General features: G+C 47.4%; 1 protein-coding gene across 1 annotated transcript in view; it reads left to right on the forward strand.

The window, feature by feature from the left end:
* Window positions 1–17,223, forward strand: part of CD58 (CD58 molecule) — a 41,649-nt gene that overhangs the window by 6,840 nt on the left and 17,586 nt on the right. The window contains exons 2-3 of the mRNA XM_080799932.1: window positions 8,893–9,186; window positions 16,803–17,069. Coding sequence (XP_080656058.1) covers window positions 8,893–9,186; window positions 16,803–17,069 — 561 coding nt within the window. The remainder of the gene's footprint in view (window positions 1–8,892; window positions 9,187–16,802; window positions 17,070–17,223) is intronic.

Below are 17,223 nucleotides of genomic sequence, written 5' to 3' on the forward strand. Positions count from 1 at the left end.
TGGTGTCTGCCCACTAGCATCCAAAGAAAATGTCTTCCTGTTACTTTATAGACACAGCATCTTCTCCTTTGACCGTTTCCTTTTTTGTTTTCTTTTCCTTTTTAAAAATCTTCTTGCCCTTGTGCCCTTTTGCTTTCCTTTCCTTTTCTTTTCCTGCTATTGGTGCCTGTACCAGTGACCTCTGAGTCCAAGGACTCTGAGGCTCCAATTAAAATCAGTGGAAGTAAGGAGAATCCTTACTTGCCCAGAATCCCTGTACTAAGTTCGTGTCTGCTCTCTGCCCCCAGTGGGGAACTCCTAGTTCATAGGTCTACCCTTTGTGACCTTGACCAAGTCTCCCATCTGAAGGAAACAAATTATTTTGATAAGCTTGTTCTCAAGACCCATTTCAGATCCTAGTGGACTTAAACTTCCTTTCCATAATGTTCCTCAAAATGTCTGTTGTGATTAGTGTCTGAATTTCCACCAGGCTCACTGCTGTGTAGTTTCTTGAACATTTTCCCCCTGTAACAGTTAAAAACTAGGGGGAAAATGCCATTTTATATACACAGTCAGAAAATAATAAGAAATTCAGATTCATAAGAAACTAATAAGGCTGTGTCCTCATAAATTAGTTTCTCAACTATGAGCCAAATAACCTGAAAATGGTAGGGGTTATAAAGAAACTCTTAATGAAATGATCAATAGTGTATAGAAATACCTTGAATCAGACTTTGGAGAATAGATTTTAAAAGGCTCACAGAGTCTTAAATTGCTCTAGTAAAGTCCTTATTCCCCAAAGCATGCTGTAGATCTCAGATATATCCTCCAATAAGAACATGTGGCTTTTGAGCCTAATGAGCTCACAAATGGGGCTTTTGAGCAAGATGGTATATGGGTATCTTGAAAGACAGGCTGGAGGAGTACTGACAATTAGAAACATAACATGAAACTGGCGAAAATGATTTTGATAATATATTTTACTTAACCTAATAGAACCACAATATTTTCATTTCAACGTCTAGGAAATATTAATGAGGGATTTTACATTCCCTTTTTCATATTAAATCTTCAGTGTCTGGTGAGTATTTTTACACTCACAACACACCTCCATTTGGACAGACCACATTTCATGTGCTCGTGAGTCATGTGTGACTAGTGGTGACTGAGGCACACTATACAGATGGAGAGGGAAAAGGACTTTAAGTGTCAGCCCAAGGGGTAAAATGGGGAATGCTTTAGCCTGACAGAAACAGAAAAGCTCAACAGGAAATTGATCTCATTGGTTCCACCATCTCCATTCCAGATGAGCTCACCCAGGAGGCAGGAAGTAGCTTGACAACTGAGAGCACGTATGGGGCAAGTTCTAGGCGGTTTCTGGGACTGGGGGTGCCAAGGGGCTTACAACCTTCTGAGATTCAGGTGGCTGCCATTTCAGGCTGAAATCAAGGAGACAGGGAAGCTGAGAGCAGGAGATTCCTGTTTTTAGCAATCATGGCAGCACAAGTCCTTGACTGGATCTGGACAAGGATGGAATGGACAAGGGAAGACGAAGGCATCTCACTTCCTGGCTAACAATGCGGGCTCCGGAGCTGGCTGCCTGTGTCTGGGCACCAGCTCTGTGTCCTCTGCATCAGCTTCTGAACCTCTGTAATCTGGTGGCTTGCATTCTTTGGAATGTTCTTCCCCATATTCTCAGGCCCATGCTGTCACTTTTTCTAGGCTGAGTTGGCCTAAGACTCATTTGGAGTGGATTTATGAAGAGCTAGGTTAAAGAAACGAGCTGCACTGCACTTCCTTAAGTAAAAAGCCTTAATTTCCTCTTTATTATCTACATACCTGGTGAGCAGATTTCCTACCCCAAAACTGGAACATGGGGTCTGACTGATCTGCTAATATCTATGAACCTAATAGGACAGATGATCTGATAACAGACATTTTAGGAGAGTGGCCACTTCTCTGTGTTAAAAACGTGTGTACATGTGTAGAGAGAGACTTTGTCTCCCAAAATGCCACCACTTTCACACTCCAGGCAGATGTCAATGGACAGTATGCCATGATACAGAGGAGAAAGGTTATGGTCACAACCTCCCGTCTGGAGAAGAGACTCATCTGCTCACTTGGGTTCAGAATGCCCCCAGATCCTGCTGTCTTCACGCTTGAAGGAGTCTTTAACTGAAACACCATTAGAATATTGAACATGGGGAAATACCAAGATTTATATATTCAGGTACTGAAACTTTTAGGGGATTTTTTTTTTCATCCAATCAACTTCGATCTTAGCTACTAAAATCTGCAGGCCATCCTTAAAAGATATTTTAGAGAGAGAAGACTTTAAAATCACATTGTTCATTTCTAAGAAATGACTTCAGTAAACAAATTGCAACTCCTTAGACCCCACATAGACTGTTACCTTTGATTCTGAGCTGACATCCTGTATGAGTCCAGGCTTACCTGGTGCAGGTAGCAGGCGCAGCCTAAGCCGGAAGGGGAAGCAGGAGACAAAGGGGAGCATCTTGAAAGGAAGAGCAGTGGGGGAGAGATGGGAGTGGGGATCCGGCAGCCTCTCCAGTCTGGCTGTGGTGCTGGTGGTTGGCACCGGAGGAAGGCGCCTCTTTGGCCTGCACATGGTGGAGGGGGCTGTCCCAAGCTCAGGGTCTGGGGGAGCTGCCAAATTCCGAGGTTCTGTCAGGAAGCCCTGCTTTTCGGACTGTAGTCGAGTTGTATTTCCGTTACTTAATTCACTCAAATATTTATCAAGTGCCCTTCCTGGGCCGGGCGGCGGGGAAACAGCGGAGACAGAGCACCACCCTGTCTTTGTCTGAACTCAGATTGGGATCAGTTGCCGCCCTTTAAGAATGAGAAGTTCCCTCACAAAAGTTGAGCATCCAGCGTTTCTTGGAAAATCAGAAGTTCTGCAAATTGCACGCGCGCCCGCGGGTGGGAGTTGAGGAGCGCATGCGCGCCAGTGCCCGCAGACGTCCGCGGGCAGCACCGGGGGCCTCTGTTCATGCTGCTTCTCCCGGTTCTCTCAGGCTTCGCAGTGGCACCTGTGGTTTTGTTTCCCGTGTCATGTCTTCACCTGTCCCTTGTTTTCCCTTTCTTTCTTTTTTTGGCTCTCGCTTTCCTTCGCTCCCGCATTCAAGCCTCTCTTGTCCCTTTCCGCATGGCACATGGTCCCTTCCATCACGCGTGGGGAGTGCAGACTCCTGGGCCCTCCCTTCGGCTTCGTTTCTCGTGGCCTCTAATTGTGAAGACCTGTCCCATGTCTCTTTGTCACATCTGAAGTCGTTTGCAAACTGCAACACCACCACCACAAAACTTAGGTCGTCACATTTTGGGGATTTGGGTTTATCACTTTCTTGCTCTGTCAAACCTCAATTTCCTCATGTATATCAAGCCGGGGGTCTTGGGGGCCACAGATTCTTGTTCTCTCAGGACCCCTCAGGCCATGACAGTCAGTGATTTGGGGCCCCCTGAGCTTGGTACCTCACCTGCAGGTTTCAGAGGCGTGCTTGAGTCTCAGCTGGCACAGTCCCCATACTGGATTTCTACAGATGCAGTTTCTAGGATGTATCTTGTCAGGTCTGTAATAGCCATGTGCCACATAGCAGGCTGTGTAAGAAAATAGTGGTTAAATTTTCAAACCATCTCGGTTCAAATCTAGTTTTACCATTTCACTAGCAAGTCACTTAATCTTTGTGTTCCTCAGTTTCCTCATATGCAAAATAGGGTTAAAAATAGCGCCTGCCTCCTGCATATTTGTAGAACTCTTCCAAGGGTGCCTTGCGGATAGTGAGTACTATTCAAGTGTTTGATTACTAAAAATAGCAGTCATTGTCAATCCCAGGACCCAAGGAAAACACCCAGAGGAATTTGTGGCTGGGAGTGGGAATCTTTCCTCTTTAACTCAGTAGTTATGGTGACCATATTTTCTAAGTCAAAAAATCAGGACACTTCATCTGTAAATATGTGAGTTCCAATTCTGACTTCAAGCCATATAAGAATTATCAAAATTGGGTTTGATGGTGATGTTTTGCAAGGACACTGCCACTAAGTATTTGGAGTTGGGGCTGATTTTAGATGTAGGATTTCTCTATCTATTGGTATTAGGTACCCCCTGTCTTTAAAAGATCATTCAGTATTCTTCAAAATAGTTTTTAAAATGCAGGCTGGCATGGAATGTCTGTTTAGGCTATCACTAATGCATTTTTTTTCTCTCCCTCCGTTTGTAAATGATGTAAGCCCGCACCACGCTCAGTCGTCACACCGCCAGGATAACACACAACAAAGGCGTTGATGTGGCCTGACTCACTGCAAGAAAAAGAGGGAAAGCCCTGTTGAAAGCCACGTTTATTTCAGCCATTGTGTAAAGACTCTCAGTCTTATTCAACCCTCAAAACAATCGTTTGTGGTGGGCGTTATGATTTACATTTTACAGCTCAAATGGGAGGCTTTGAGAGTTCCACGGGGCCCATCTGCCTGAGAATCTGGGCACTTACCCTTCTGCCCCCCAGGCATGGGAAGTTGGCATCCTCTCTGACCACCCCAGTATCAGCAAAGCAACCAGCCCACTGCTGACCCTTTTCCTTTGCTGCTGTTTGTGTGCAAATTCATTCATTTATTCGCAGTGTGTGGCATTTGAGGAAGAGCTCACTCCCTTTCTCCTATTCTTTTTCATTCGCGGTTATCCTATCAGCAACTTACTTCAGGTTAGTCTTGGAAGTGGTGTGGAAAAGAGTTTACTGTGGGAAGGGAATGCTAGACAGTAGCCACTACAAATGTGATGATCCCCAAGTCTGTATCCTCTCCTATGTGCCCAGCAGCCTACTGGACATCTCCACCTGGGAGTCTTACAGACCCCACACAGTGTTGGCATCTGAAAGTATCATCTTCTAGCCCCAGCCTGGCTCCCTTTCACATCCCCTGTCTTAGGGAATGACACCAACCACCCATCTTGGAGAAGAATTATAATATAGATAACAAAAATTTCTAGAATGTACAAGGAACTCATAAACTCTGATGAGAAAAAGACAAGCTAGCCAATAGAACAAAAGGCAAAGGATAAAAAAGGACAATTCTCAGAAAAGGAGATCCAAATTACCAAAAAACAGAAAAGATGCTTAAATTTCTAGCGGTCAGGAAAATGCAAATTCAGAGAACAATGAGATGTCACTTTGTGCCTGATAATTAAATGTGCAAAAAAAGGGAAAAGATTGCTGGATGCTTGCAGAGTACAAGGAAAAGGTAACTCAGATGTTACTGATCGAACTGTAAATTGCAAATGCAAGCATTGTGGCAGCGTCTGTTAAAAAAATCTGGGGCACCTGGGTGGTTCAGTCCGTTAAGTGTCTGCCTTCACTCAGGGGTCCTGTGATCGAGCCCCACATCAGACTCAGTACTCAGTGGGGAGCCTGCTTCTCCCTCTGCCTGCTACTCCCCCTGCTTGTGCTCTTTCTGTCAAATAAATAAATAAAATCTTAAAAAATTTCTTTTAAATAAAGAATATGTTGCCCTTTAATTTAGCCCCACTCCAGGGACACTGTCCCATAGATACAAAACCATAAATATGCAAGAGCCTGGACACAGGTACGGTTGTGAGTTACTGTAGTAGAAGAAGCTAGGGACCAGCAGTGGTGGATGGCTAATTAATTACGGTTCATTCGTACCCTGGAATGAAAGTCTTTCCATGCCAGTGGATTTGGTGTGACCTTTATGAGGTACTCTTGCTGCGAAAGGCGAGATGTGGAGAAGCATGCATAAGACCGTTTTTGTTAAATCATGAAAAGGCATATAATTATACATATATATGCATTATGTGTGATGCATCTTTGTCTCTATTTGATGATCTGAGCAGGGAGAAAAAAAAAAAGGTATATTCTGAGTCGTTAATGGAAATTACCGGACTGAGGGTGGTTAGAGGGCTTGGGAGATGGGGTAAGACATCCAAGCCACACACACCCACACAGGTCAGAGAAGAAGACTGTGCTAAGTGTCTATATCACCATTCTGCTTCTATATAAAATTACATCTATGTGTCTATGTCCGTTTTGTTTTTAAACACATTTTTCAACTAAAGAGTTCGTCTTATTTGTCACCATCCTGCCTGAAACTCTTTGGTAGCACTCTCGTCTCAACATACAGGGCAGAATTTTGTCTGAGGCCTTGCAAGGCCTGGGCTCTGCCTGTGTGTGCAGCCCCCCAGCTCCTCTTGTCTCATGGCATTGCCCTCCTGCCTTCTGGACCTGTATCCCTGAACAGGGGTCTGCTCCCCCCAACCCCACTTGGTGGCCCTTCACAAGCCGTCTCTAACCCCTCGTCGGCTCCCCAAGTGGGTGCTCTTTAGTGACACCCTGTGTTTCTACTTGCTGGCCCTGAGCACAGCTGCAGCGGGACGTTGATCCAATTATTTGGGGTTTTTAAAAATTAATTAATTAAATAATTTGACAGTGTGCACAAGAAGGGGGAGCAGGGAGCAAGCAGCAGGAGAGGGAGAAGCAGGCACCCCGCTGAGCAAGATGCCTGATGTGAGGCTCGATCCCAGGATCCTGGGATCATGGCCTGAGCTGAAGGCAGACGCTTAACCAACTGAGCCACCCAGGCGCCCCTGGTGCAATTATTTGGATCAAGTCTGACTTTGCTAACAAAAAGTAAGCTCTGAGAGGCTGGGACTGCATCTGTCATGTGCTGGCAGGGAGGGTCCCCACATTGTAGAGCTGCCCAGTGGGTACTTGCAGAGCAAATATTTCCAGAATGAGCCTGCTGTGAAAGGGAGGCGGCACAAAGAATCGGGAAATCTGCGTTCTGGTCCCTCAGCGGCCATGAGCCTGCAGAGTGACTGTGAAGCCTGTTCGCTCCTCTGTGCGGCGCGGTCGGGGCCACTGCTGCAGTGTGTGTGAGGGGTGTGACAAAGGGACACGAGGCTGCGGGAATACACCGCAGGCAGCGAGGAGGCATTCGGTCACCTTGTCCTTCAATTTTCTTGGTACTCTGTCACTTCACCTGTGAAATGGGGAGTTGTCCAACTAAATGATTTTGAGAGTTTCTTCCAGCTCAAAACTGGCTTTTTTGGAACCAGTCTCCCCCTTCCCCTCCCATGCTTCTTGCCAGCACTAGCTCCATTCCCGACTTGCTCCGGCCACCTGTTCTCAAGCCCAGGAGACATGGCCTCTCCCTGGGAAGATGGCAGCCGAGGGTCATCTCATACCGCTTCTCTTCCCCCACCGCCCTCCCCACTCCTGCATTCATTCACGCAGAAGACATTTCAGGCCTCCGCTAGTGGGTGTGGATAGACCGTCTCTCCTCGCATCCTGCCCCCTCTCATCCACCTTCCCACGTGGTCTGGTCGAGTGATCAGCACCCCAGCAAGGCTGCTGGTGAATTCCTGTGGGCAGTCCCCCTTCATTAAGGGAGATGGGTTTTCAAAATCCTCGCAATAGACGAACGGGCCCTATTTACTCCGTATTTGAAATTACTGAACACGGGTGCCTACAACCGGTCTATTTAATAGTCTTGATTTTTTTCCCATGTTCTTTCAGTTACCCTGATTGCTACTAGGCAAAAACTTCAATCAAGTTTTAATTTATTGTTAATGTCTTTCCCTTAACAGCTGCTCTTCTCTCTGAACAGGAAAGTCAAGTCCAGAACCAGATGCATTTAAACCCTTTCTGGGGTATCGGGAATATCCCGGTCTAGTGGTGGTAGTAAATATTCAACAGCCGGATTGGGGGCGAGTAGGCGGGAGTCTCAGTTTGAAGCCTTAGTTCCTTTGCTGTGGATAGTCCCACTGTGTGGATTTCAGGCTCTCAGCCAGGCTTGGCTGCACAGGGCTGGGCACAGATGCTAACAGTTGACTCGCGAGGGGGGACAGTTGAAGCCAGCTCACCCACGCTCCCCACGCCACTGAACCCAGTCCTGTGCCCTGAGTGGCTCCGCTTGCTTCCCAGTTCTTGTTTCTGATCTCCTCTGATAGCCCGTCAGTCAGCCAAGAAGGACGCCTGACCAGTCCATTAACGCCCCCTCTCCCTCGTCTGCACCTCCAGTCACTAAACCCTGGTGCTTTCTGTCCCTAGCTGCTCTTGAGTCTGCGCTTTTGTCTGTCCCCTCCATCCAGACCTTGCTCTGGCCCGCCCAGGTGGCCACCGTCTTGTTGCTCCAGCACTGACCTCGATTCCGGTTGCCCTGCCTGCATGCCTGTCCCGGGCCGCCACTGTCCACTTTGCAGGCCGCATCAGCTGGTCTAAATGATGTCACGCGGGTCTTGCGTAGAAAACCGTCCTGTGGCTTTCGCTTGCCGTTAGGATCCATCCCAAGCCCTGAGCCTGTCTTACCTGACACCCCCAGGCCCCCATTCACATACGCTGTGATCTGGCCCTACCTGCCCCTCCAGCCTCACCCCCAGCCTGTGACCCACTTGCTTACTTCCCCTAGCGATGGGGAGCTGCTTTTATTTCCTCAAACACACCCAGGGCCTGCTTTTTTTTGGGAGGGGGAGGGGGGGAGGCTCCGCTTCCTCTGTCAGTACAATTACCTCTCCTCCCCTCCTCCCCCAGGCCTTGGGCGATGCCTCCTATGAGCAACAGCATGACTTCCAGGCCTGCTTTGTCTTCTCCACACGGTGGGGCTTCTTGAGGGCCTGCATTGCCCACAGTTCCCAAAGGGGACTTGGTGCTCCATCGAAGCTGAATCTTGCGTGTATGTGGGCCACAGCGCCCCCACGAGCGAGGAAACTCCCGCCCTCCGTGAGCTGTGTTTGCCATCAGCCGTTTATCTGCTTAGTGTAAAAAGTAGCTGATGAATCATTTTTACTGCAAAATCTCCCCCCCCCCCCACCGAAGAGCATCTTGAAGGATGGTTTTCTATTTTCAATCAAGTCGTGTTGGTTTTCCTAACCAATTTCTTTTTCCCTCCTAGACTCCATCAGCTGTGATTCCCAGAAGATGTTTGGAACTGTGAATGGGAGCGTAACTTTCCCTATATCAAGCTCTGTACCCTTTACAGAGATTATGTGGACAAAAAATAGGGATAAAGTCCTTGAATGGGAAGCAGGCTCTCCCATCAGAGTTTTCCCACCTTTTGTAGACAGAGTTCATTTAGACACCACATCAGGAAGCCTTACCATCTTCAACCTAACAGCCTCGGATGAGGCTGACTATAGACTGGATTCCTTGAGCACTGGCGACACTTTGTTCATTCTGAAGGTGATTGGTGAGTATTCCATAAATTTATTCCATAAATTGGTTTGTTTAAAATGGCAACTGTCCAACTATTTTAAGAGACGAACGCAAATGAATGGTTTCTGAGAAATGAGAGAATTGGATCTCTTAGGCTGTCAGGCACACCAGTGTCCGTCCCCTCGTCATCCTCTGAGTGAGGAGACGATGTGACTGAGATGGAGGGAATGGCCCCAGCTGGGTGGAGCTGCTGCCAGCAGCATCGCTTGTCTTGCTGGGTATATTCTGGAAAGGGATGTAGTGGCAGCAGTGAACTCAGAACTCTGAGCTCCACTGAGAGGTGATGCTCTGGAAATTAGAGCTTGCACCTGCACCGCACCCCAGGAGGTGGATTTTTTCCTCTCCTCTGTCACTTTACACGGGAATGTGAGATGGAGTCCATGTTCCTCCACATTTCCCATCGATGCTTCCAGGTCGTTCTCCTTGTCATCTATAGGCTCCTGGATACATCCCAATGTTTCTGGATCATTGGAAAGCCTGGCTCAGTTTTGCTGTTTCTGATGTTCCTGCTGTCATAATTCTTAGTGATTATAATATTTAAATATATTGTTCTAATATCCTGGCTTCTGAGGCCCTGGTCTCCTCTCCCGTGTTGGTCTTGTCCTCCATCCACCTCCTCCGCTGCCTTTCCCCATGGGTAGAACCTAGAAGTTGTCATTACCACTCATTCTGAGCCCTCCGCTGTGTCAGGCCAGCCAGGTGTCCCCTGCTCTGCCAATTCTGCCGCCCCTTCACCTCGTGTGACCCCCATCCTCCTTAGGCAGCCTGAGTGTGCTCACTCACTGGGCCCAAGCACTGGAAGATTGGGTTAGTTTCCTTGCTCCTTTTAATTTTTTTAATTTAATATTTTAAATTATTTTTTTAATGATTTTACTTATTTATTTGGGAGAGAGAGCAGCGGCAGGAGCAGAGGGAGAGGGAGAAGCAGACTCCCTGCTGAGCAGGGAGCCTGACATGGGGCTCGATCCCAGAACCCCGGGATCATGACCCTTTTTAAATGGGGTGTACTCCTGTGGCCTGTGTGGCCAGGTCCAGTCCAGTGCACTCCCTGTTTTGTGCTAACACACTGTGGCTGTAGAGAAACTCATTGGCCCACAGAGCCTTACACATGAAGCTTCTGGTCACTTGCCTCAGTGAAATCCAGCATGTCCCCCAGTGTCCTACCAATTATCCTTCCTCTCCTCAAGCCTCGTAGGCCCTCTTCTCCAGATCCACTCCTCAGCTGAAGGCTTTGCTTCTTGTTTCGCTGAGGAAGAAAAGCACTTGGAGGAGAATTTCCACAGGCTATCACCCTCAGCCTTCCTGCCTACCTGCCCTTGAGCACCGGTACCCTGCTCACAGAGGTCCAGGCCCTCTGCTGTACCCCAAACCCTCTTCCTGCCACTGCCCTTGGGGACATCGCCCTAGTCATGGCCCTTGCCCTGTTCCTGCAGCAGCGTCCTCCATGGACCCAACTGTCATACATAGTATGCCGTCAAACGTTGACACCAGCACCGGGAGCCCCTGGATGCCCCCTCCCCCAACCCTCCAGCTACCACCCACTTGCCATCTTGAGTTTGTAGAAAATTCCATGAGGGATTATCTGTGTTTGCTTTTTAACCCCTTTTCTTCTTTTTACTTTTCACCCACCCCAAACAGGCTTTCATCACACCAGGCTTTCACCCGAACTCTTGATCTCATTAAAGAAACCAGTAATCCATTCGTGCTCTCCCCACCACATCTTTCTTGACCACTCAGCAGCATCTGACAGAGTGGATCCCTGTCTCTTCTGAAACACGACCTTGTCTGGGCATCCAGGATCCCACCCCGTTCTGGTTTTCTGTTAGCTCACTAGCTGTTCCTTCCCGGGTTCCTTGGTTCGCTCATCTTGCCCACCTGCAGGCCTTGGAGACCTGAAGGCCTGAGCCACCTTTCTCTGCCTGCCTTCACACCCAGCTGGGTGAGCTCATCCTGGCTTCAGGTTTTAAATATTATTTTGATACTGATAACACAGATTGAGAGCTCTGACTCGGGGCCCCACTGACGTGTGTTTCAAACCGCTTCCTCTGGATTTCCACTTGGACGCCTGTCTGATGATAGTGAGCTCATCAACTTTCCCTTAAATCCCGTTCTTCCCCATGTCTTCCCCCCGCTTGGTTGATGGCAGCTCCTTCTTCCCAGTTGCTCAGGCTAAACCTTGATGTCATCTTCGACACCATGTTTCTCTTCCTCTTTCTCTCGAACACCATGTTTTTTCCACCAGGAAATTTGCTGGTTTTACAGCTTCTGACCACCTCTCGCCACTTCCTCCGGGGCTGAGCCAGGGCTCCTTCATCCTTGTCCGGAGGACTGCAGCGACCGTCTAACTGGTCACCCAGCTTCTACTATTGCCCCTTACAGGAGGCATTTTGTGTTATTTTCAGATTTAATTACATTTAATTTTTTTCTAGTTTTATTGAGGCATAATTGACCTGTATCACTGTATAAGTTTTAGGTATACAGCATAATGATTTGACTTACACGTAGTATGACCACAGTTGATTTTTAAACGCAAGCAGCCAGAGTGATCTTAAAACAGAGGTCAAAGCGTGTCATTCATCAGCTTAGAACCTTCCAGTGGCCCCATCTCACTCAGAGCTAAAGCTAAGATCTGTAGTGCAAGGCCGTATGAGATCTGGCATCCATGATCACCTCTTTCTGTTCTTGGGCATCCTAGTGTTGCCCTTGACTTTGGCTGCCTTTTCTGTGCTGCCCCTCAGCATTGCCAGCTCAACCGGTACCCATCTCGGCCCTCTATGGAGTCCCAGGTTCATTGTTTTCTCCTAGAAGAGGGTGTCATTCTAGCCTTACTTCCTCTATGCCAGAGGTGTTCTAGAAAGATCCATCTGGTAGCAAAGTGTGTAAGATGGTTTGCAGGGAAGGGAGAAGAGGCAGAAAGTCCAGTGTAGAAGTCTGAGCTCTCCAAGTCCTGTCTGAGGCAGTGTCAGTGGAATGGGAGGGGGTGAGGATCTGGGGGAGTGGCTATTATTCACAAGTTCATCTGCCTGGTCTGTTGGAGACACTGGGAAGAAGAGAGAATTTCTCTCCTGTTATCATTGTAGCCCTAGAACTCAGGTACTAGGTGGCCAATAAATATTTATTATAGTAATGAAAGCAGTTGAACCAGGTGACTGGGAGGTGGGAGGGGGAGTTGACAGAAATGGGGGCTTTCAGACTGGGTGGCTGGTTTGTCCAGAAGATGATTAACTCCATTTAGAAGAGTGAGGCTTGTTAGGGTGTGGAGGCATCCCATTAGGAGAACCAGTGCATGCCTTTGGAGAAGCAGAATTTATAAAACATGCAGGTTGGGGATCTGGCTGTTTATAGAGCCAGTAACTAAAAAGATTGATTTTGTATTTAGATAACAATGGAAAACGTTTGAAGAGCCCTTTCATAAGAGTTTGTAAAACTGCATTCAGACTTTTAGATATGTTTAACTTTTTAAACTTGATGAAATGGTTAGAAATAATTTGATTTTTAAAATTCCATGGTCATTCAACTAAGGTACATGATTTCAGGAGTCAGCCCAACTGAATAGCCCTTAGGAAGCCTCGTTAGCAAAGACCTACAGTGCCCAAGAGAGGTGAGTGTTGATCAGGAGGCAGTGATGTGGGCAGCATTAAGGGTGGGACCTCAAGTCCTGGCTCGAGAGTCTGGCTTTTAGCCTGTGACACTGAGGAGCCACTGGATCTGATCCTGGAGCAAAGAAATGACTTGATGAACTCTATTTTCAGATGATTAATCAGATGGTAGGTATTGATGGTGGATTAGAGAGGGGCGACACCAGGTTGGAAGTAACTGTGATCTTCTAGGGAGGCAGGTGTTGCTGGTAGATGTTGGGAAAGGAAAGAAAGAGAAGATACTTCTAAGAAAGAGTCAAGTGAATTTAGATTTGGGTTATAAAAAGACATAAGATGACTCAGGATTTCACACCTGAATGACAAAACGATTGGTCATACCTTTTTTTTTTTTTGAAATGAGGAAGGCCTACTTCCTTCAGGGTATGTTAATACCTAAGTGACTTGGTGATCTTCCGGAGACACCAGACCTAATGGGAGATTTTCAGAAAGGATATTTTAGGCAGGGGGATTTCCTGGCACCCCCTCAATTCAGGCCATCCACTTCCTTGTGTGTAAGTTCATATTTGGCTCCCTTCTTCCTCAAAATCCCCTTCAAATTTCCACCACCAGTGTTTATTAGTGCTTTCTCTCGTTAGCTGCATTGAAGGCGGTGATGTTCATATAAGTAGAATTAACTACTCAATCCTTAAACGATCTGAAGTGGTATGACTTTTTACTAAAGTTAAGAGAAATACACAAATATCTTCAGATCTGTAGAAGCAGTTCTCCATCTTACAGAGCAGTGCACTGGATTCATGCACTGTAAATGGACTGAGTTGTCTTAAGGATGAAGTGAGTACATTTCCTGTCAGTTTCATGCTGCTTGAGGTCCGCTGTGGCCTTGGGAAGTCCGGTAGGCAGTGAGAGAAGCTGAGGATTCTCAGCAGAGATCTGAGCTGTGGGAGACCTGAGGAAGGTTTGCATCCTTTCCCGTGAGCGGGACAGGCTCTTCCAGCGGCCCTGCTGTGGTGAGACCACCAGAAAGAGCTTTTGGATGGTTCCGTGCGCTCTAACAACACACGAAATTACACCAGCTCTCCCACGCGGGCCCTTTCAAATTCTCTTCATACTCCACTAGACCTTTCCAGTCTTTCAGAGTATTACATTCCATTTAACAGGTGAAAATGAGACCGATTTAGCAATGGGCTTCCTTCTCCATCTGTAGAACAAGGGGCCTGGGCTGGTTGGTTTCTTGAACATGTTCCCGCTACCACAAGAGCCATGGGCCAAGGTCACACAGCCAGCCGGAGCGGAAGGGCACACCTCCCAGCTCCTGGTTGTGTAATGCACACTCGTGGAGGGGGGTGCTCATCTTCCCACCATGCGTTCTGTTACAGCTGATGTGACCGTGCCAGGCAGCGCATGTTAGTCCATATGTCAGTTATTACCGTGTCACCTCTTGTGATCCTCATCCCCATCGTGAAGGGGAGGTGATGTTGGTTTCCCTGTTGTGCAGGAAAGGAGACCTAGCCACGGGGATTCAGTACCTTGGCCGAGGGCACGTGGCTCTTCCCGGCAACGCTGCAGTATGAACCCAGGCAGTCAGGCTCTTAGCCACCTCACCCTTCCTTTTTGGAGGGGAGCTGATGAAGTTTACCTTTTATACAGTCGAGAGAATCCCTCCCTCCGTCCAGCGTCCGCTCTCCTCACTGAGGAGCCACCTGTGAGCCTTGTGTTGGGTCAGGCACCGTGGGTAAGAGCTAAGGCGTGTTGAGTCCTTACCTTCCACATACGTACAGCCGAAGGGGGCTTGTGAGGCGCCACTGTTGAGTTCAGAAGGTGTTGAACGAAACACTAGACGCTGGCTGAACCAGATCACTACACTAGAATCTGGGACAACGCTTGGAGCACCCACATCAGCATCCTGGGGGTAGGGGGAGCCCAGGAAGCTGCATTTTTAACACACACCCCTGGTGATTTCTCGTGCCCACTGAGAATTGAGAAATGCTTCTATGGAACATTTCCAGGGAACTAGAAAGCTCGGTTTCAGGCCCAGCTTAGTTGCAGAGGGAGGCATAGGTACGTGCAGAGTGTAGAATCATCAGTTCTGGTTCTCAAGTGCACGGAGACACTTGGGACCTCGGGGAGGTGCTTCCTGGGGCTGCTGTAGGCATGTGGTAGGCAGGAAGGGCTGGAGGAGGCTTAGAGAGGAGGGCTCCGGGCTGGCTAACTTGGAGTCAACGACAGCAGCTCTTACTCTTTTACAAGCTATTGGTCTGTGGCTTACAGTTTAATCTGGAGAAAGGTGTCCATTGCTTGCTTTCAGGCAACACATAACAAGTTATGTGAACTAGATTAAATCTAACAGCTGAAGAAGCCCCAAGCAGAAGGGGAAGTCATGGGTGACTCAGGTCTCTAACCGGGTGTGTTACTTAACTGAGTAGGAAAGAAGTCTGGAGAAGATGGGGGGAAAGAGGAATTGAATATTTTCCGTTTTTAGATTTTTTTTAAATATTTTATTTATTTGTTTGACAGAGAGAGCATAGGCAGGCAGAGCAGCAGGTTGAGGGAGAGGGAGAAGCAGGATCCTCGCTGAACAGAGAGCCAGATGCGGGCCTCGATCCCAGGACCCTGAGATCATGACCTGAGCGGAAGGCAGGTAACAACTGAGCTATCCAGGTGCCCCCATTTTTAGATTATTTTAGATGAATAACTAGATTGTAAGCATTCCTTTGCCTTAGAAAATATCATTTTAAATAGCAGCATGGTATTCTGTCATCTTGATGAATGTTACTTTGCTCTAATTTGCTTTTTCATAGATGTTCATAAAGCATTGAAATTTTATTATCCAAATGCTACCATGGCCATTTTCTGGAGAGTCCATATATTTTTACATGTTTTCTCCAGTTTCTTATCGTGAGTTGTTGGGGCAAGTTAGAGATGCAAGAAGGCCTATGAATGAACAAATACATGGACGTCTAATGGGATAAACTAGCGTTATGGTTCTTAACCCATCCTTGCAGGTTTGGGCTGCTATAGCCAGTGGGGGGCACCTGCTAGAGAAAGACTGGGCCTGAGGCCTCCAGACTGACAGGTTTGTGGCAGGTGCCATCCCCTGCTCTGGCTATTAGCAGGACCTGCTCACGGCACGGCTCCACGCATGCTTTGCAAACACTGTAAGTCAGATATCTTTTGGAATTAAACATTTTTAGATTGTAGAATAATATGAACTATTTCCTCTATATATGTTAGGAAGCACCCCACTTAGTTTTGGGGACCACCTTATACTCAAATACAAGAACATTTTTAGTACAACAGGGTAGTGAATATTTGAAGTAAGTGAGAAAAATATGGAGCGCCTGGCTGGCTCAGTTGGAAAAGCATGCAACTCTTGATCTCAGGGTCACGAGTTCAAGCCCCACGTTGGGTGTAGAGCTTACTTTAAAAAAATAAATAAATAGGGGCACCTGGGTGGTTCAGTCAGTTGAATGTCTGCCTTCTGCTCAGGTCATTATTCCAGGGGCCTGGGATTGAGCCCCTGCATCGGGCTCCCTGCTCGACAGAGAGCCTGCTTCTCCCCCACCCCCTCCCCCCGCCTGCTGCTCTGTCTACTTGTGCTCTTTCCCTAGCTCTCTGTCAAATAAGGAAATAAAATCTTTACATAAATAAATAAATAAAAATAAAAAAGAAGTAAGTGAAAAAAAAAAAAAAACTGTTAAATCCTCATGTCAGCTCAGATGAGGATTTGCAGCTCCCTGACTTTGCTGCTATGCTGTGGAAACTCGTGGCTTCCTGCATGGAGAATAAGGGATTTAGTGCCTGTGTATATTCTGAATTTGAGCAGGAAGATCTGACCCAGAAGAAGAGGGAATTCTGTCCCCTGGGTGCTCAAGGAGGGGGTCTGCTTGTCTTTTCTAGCTCATCAGGAAGCTGGGAGCTCTTCGTCCCTTCATAGACAATGAGCCTAAATGTTCCTCTTTCCTGTACTAAATATTACATTTCTTCTCTCCAGGTCCTCTTCCGTCTCCAACACTAAATTGCACCTTGGCTGCTGAAGACATTACAGTCAATTGCAGGATCCCAGAATCTTACGAGTTCACACAATATTTAAACTATTCATGGAACTGCTTTCCGGCACTGTGTAAAAATGGCTCCAATATGTCTGAAGTGTTGATTAAGAAGAACAATGATCTCTCGCAGGAAATACACTGTACTGTTAAGAGTCCGTTGTCCAAACAGACATCCTCGCTTGTCTTAGCAACCTGTGTCCCAGACGGTGGTGAGTAAACAACCCAGTGTGTCATGGCAGAGATACTCTACCAGGCGGGGGGGTGGGGGGGGAATGCGTCTAGGGACCCCAGGTGGCTCGGGAGTTTCAAACCAGAGATGCTCACCTGCGTTTCACATCTGAAATGTAAGATGAGGGATGGTTT

This window comes from Martes martes (genome assembly GCF_963455335.1).
Source record: "Martes martes genome assembly, chromosome: 4".
NCBI classification, from domain to species: Eukaryota; Metazoa; Chordata; class Mammalia; order Carnivora; family Mustelidae; genus Martes; species Martes martes.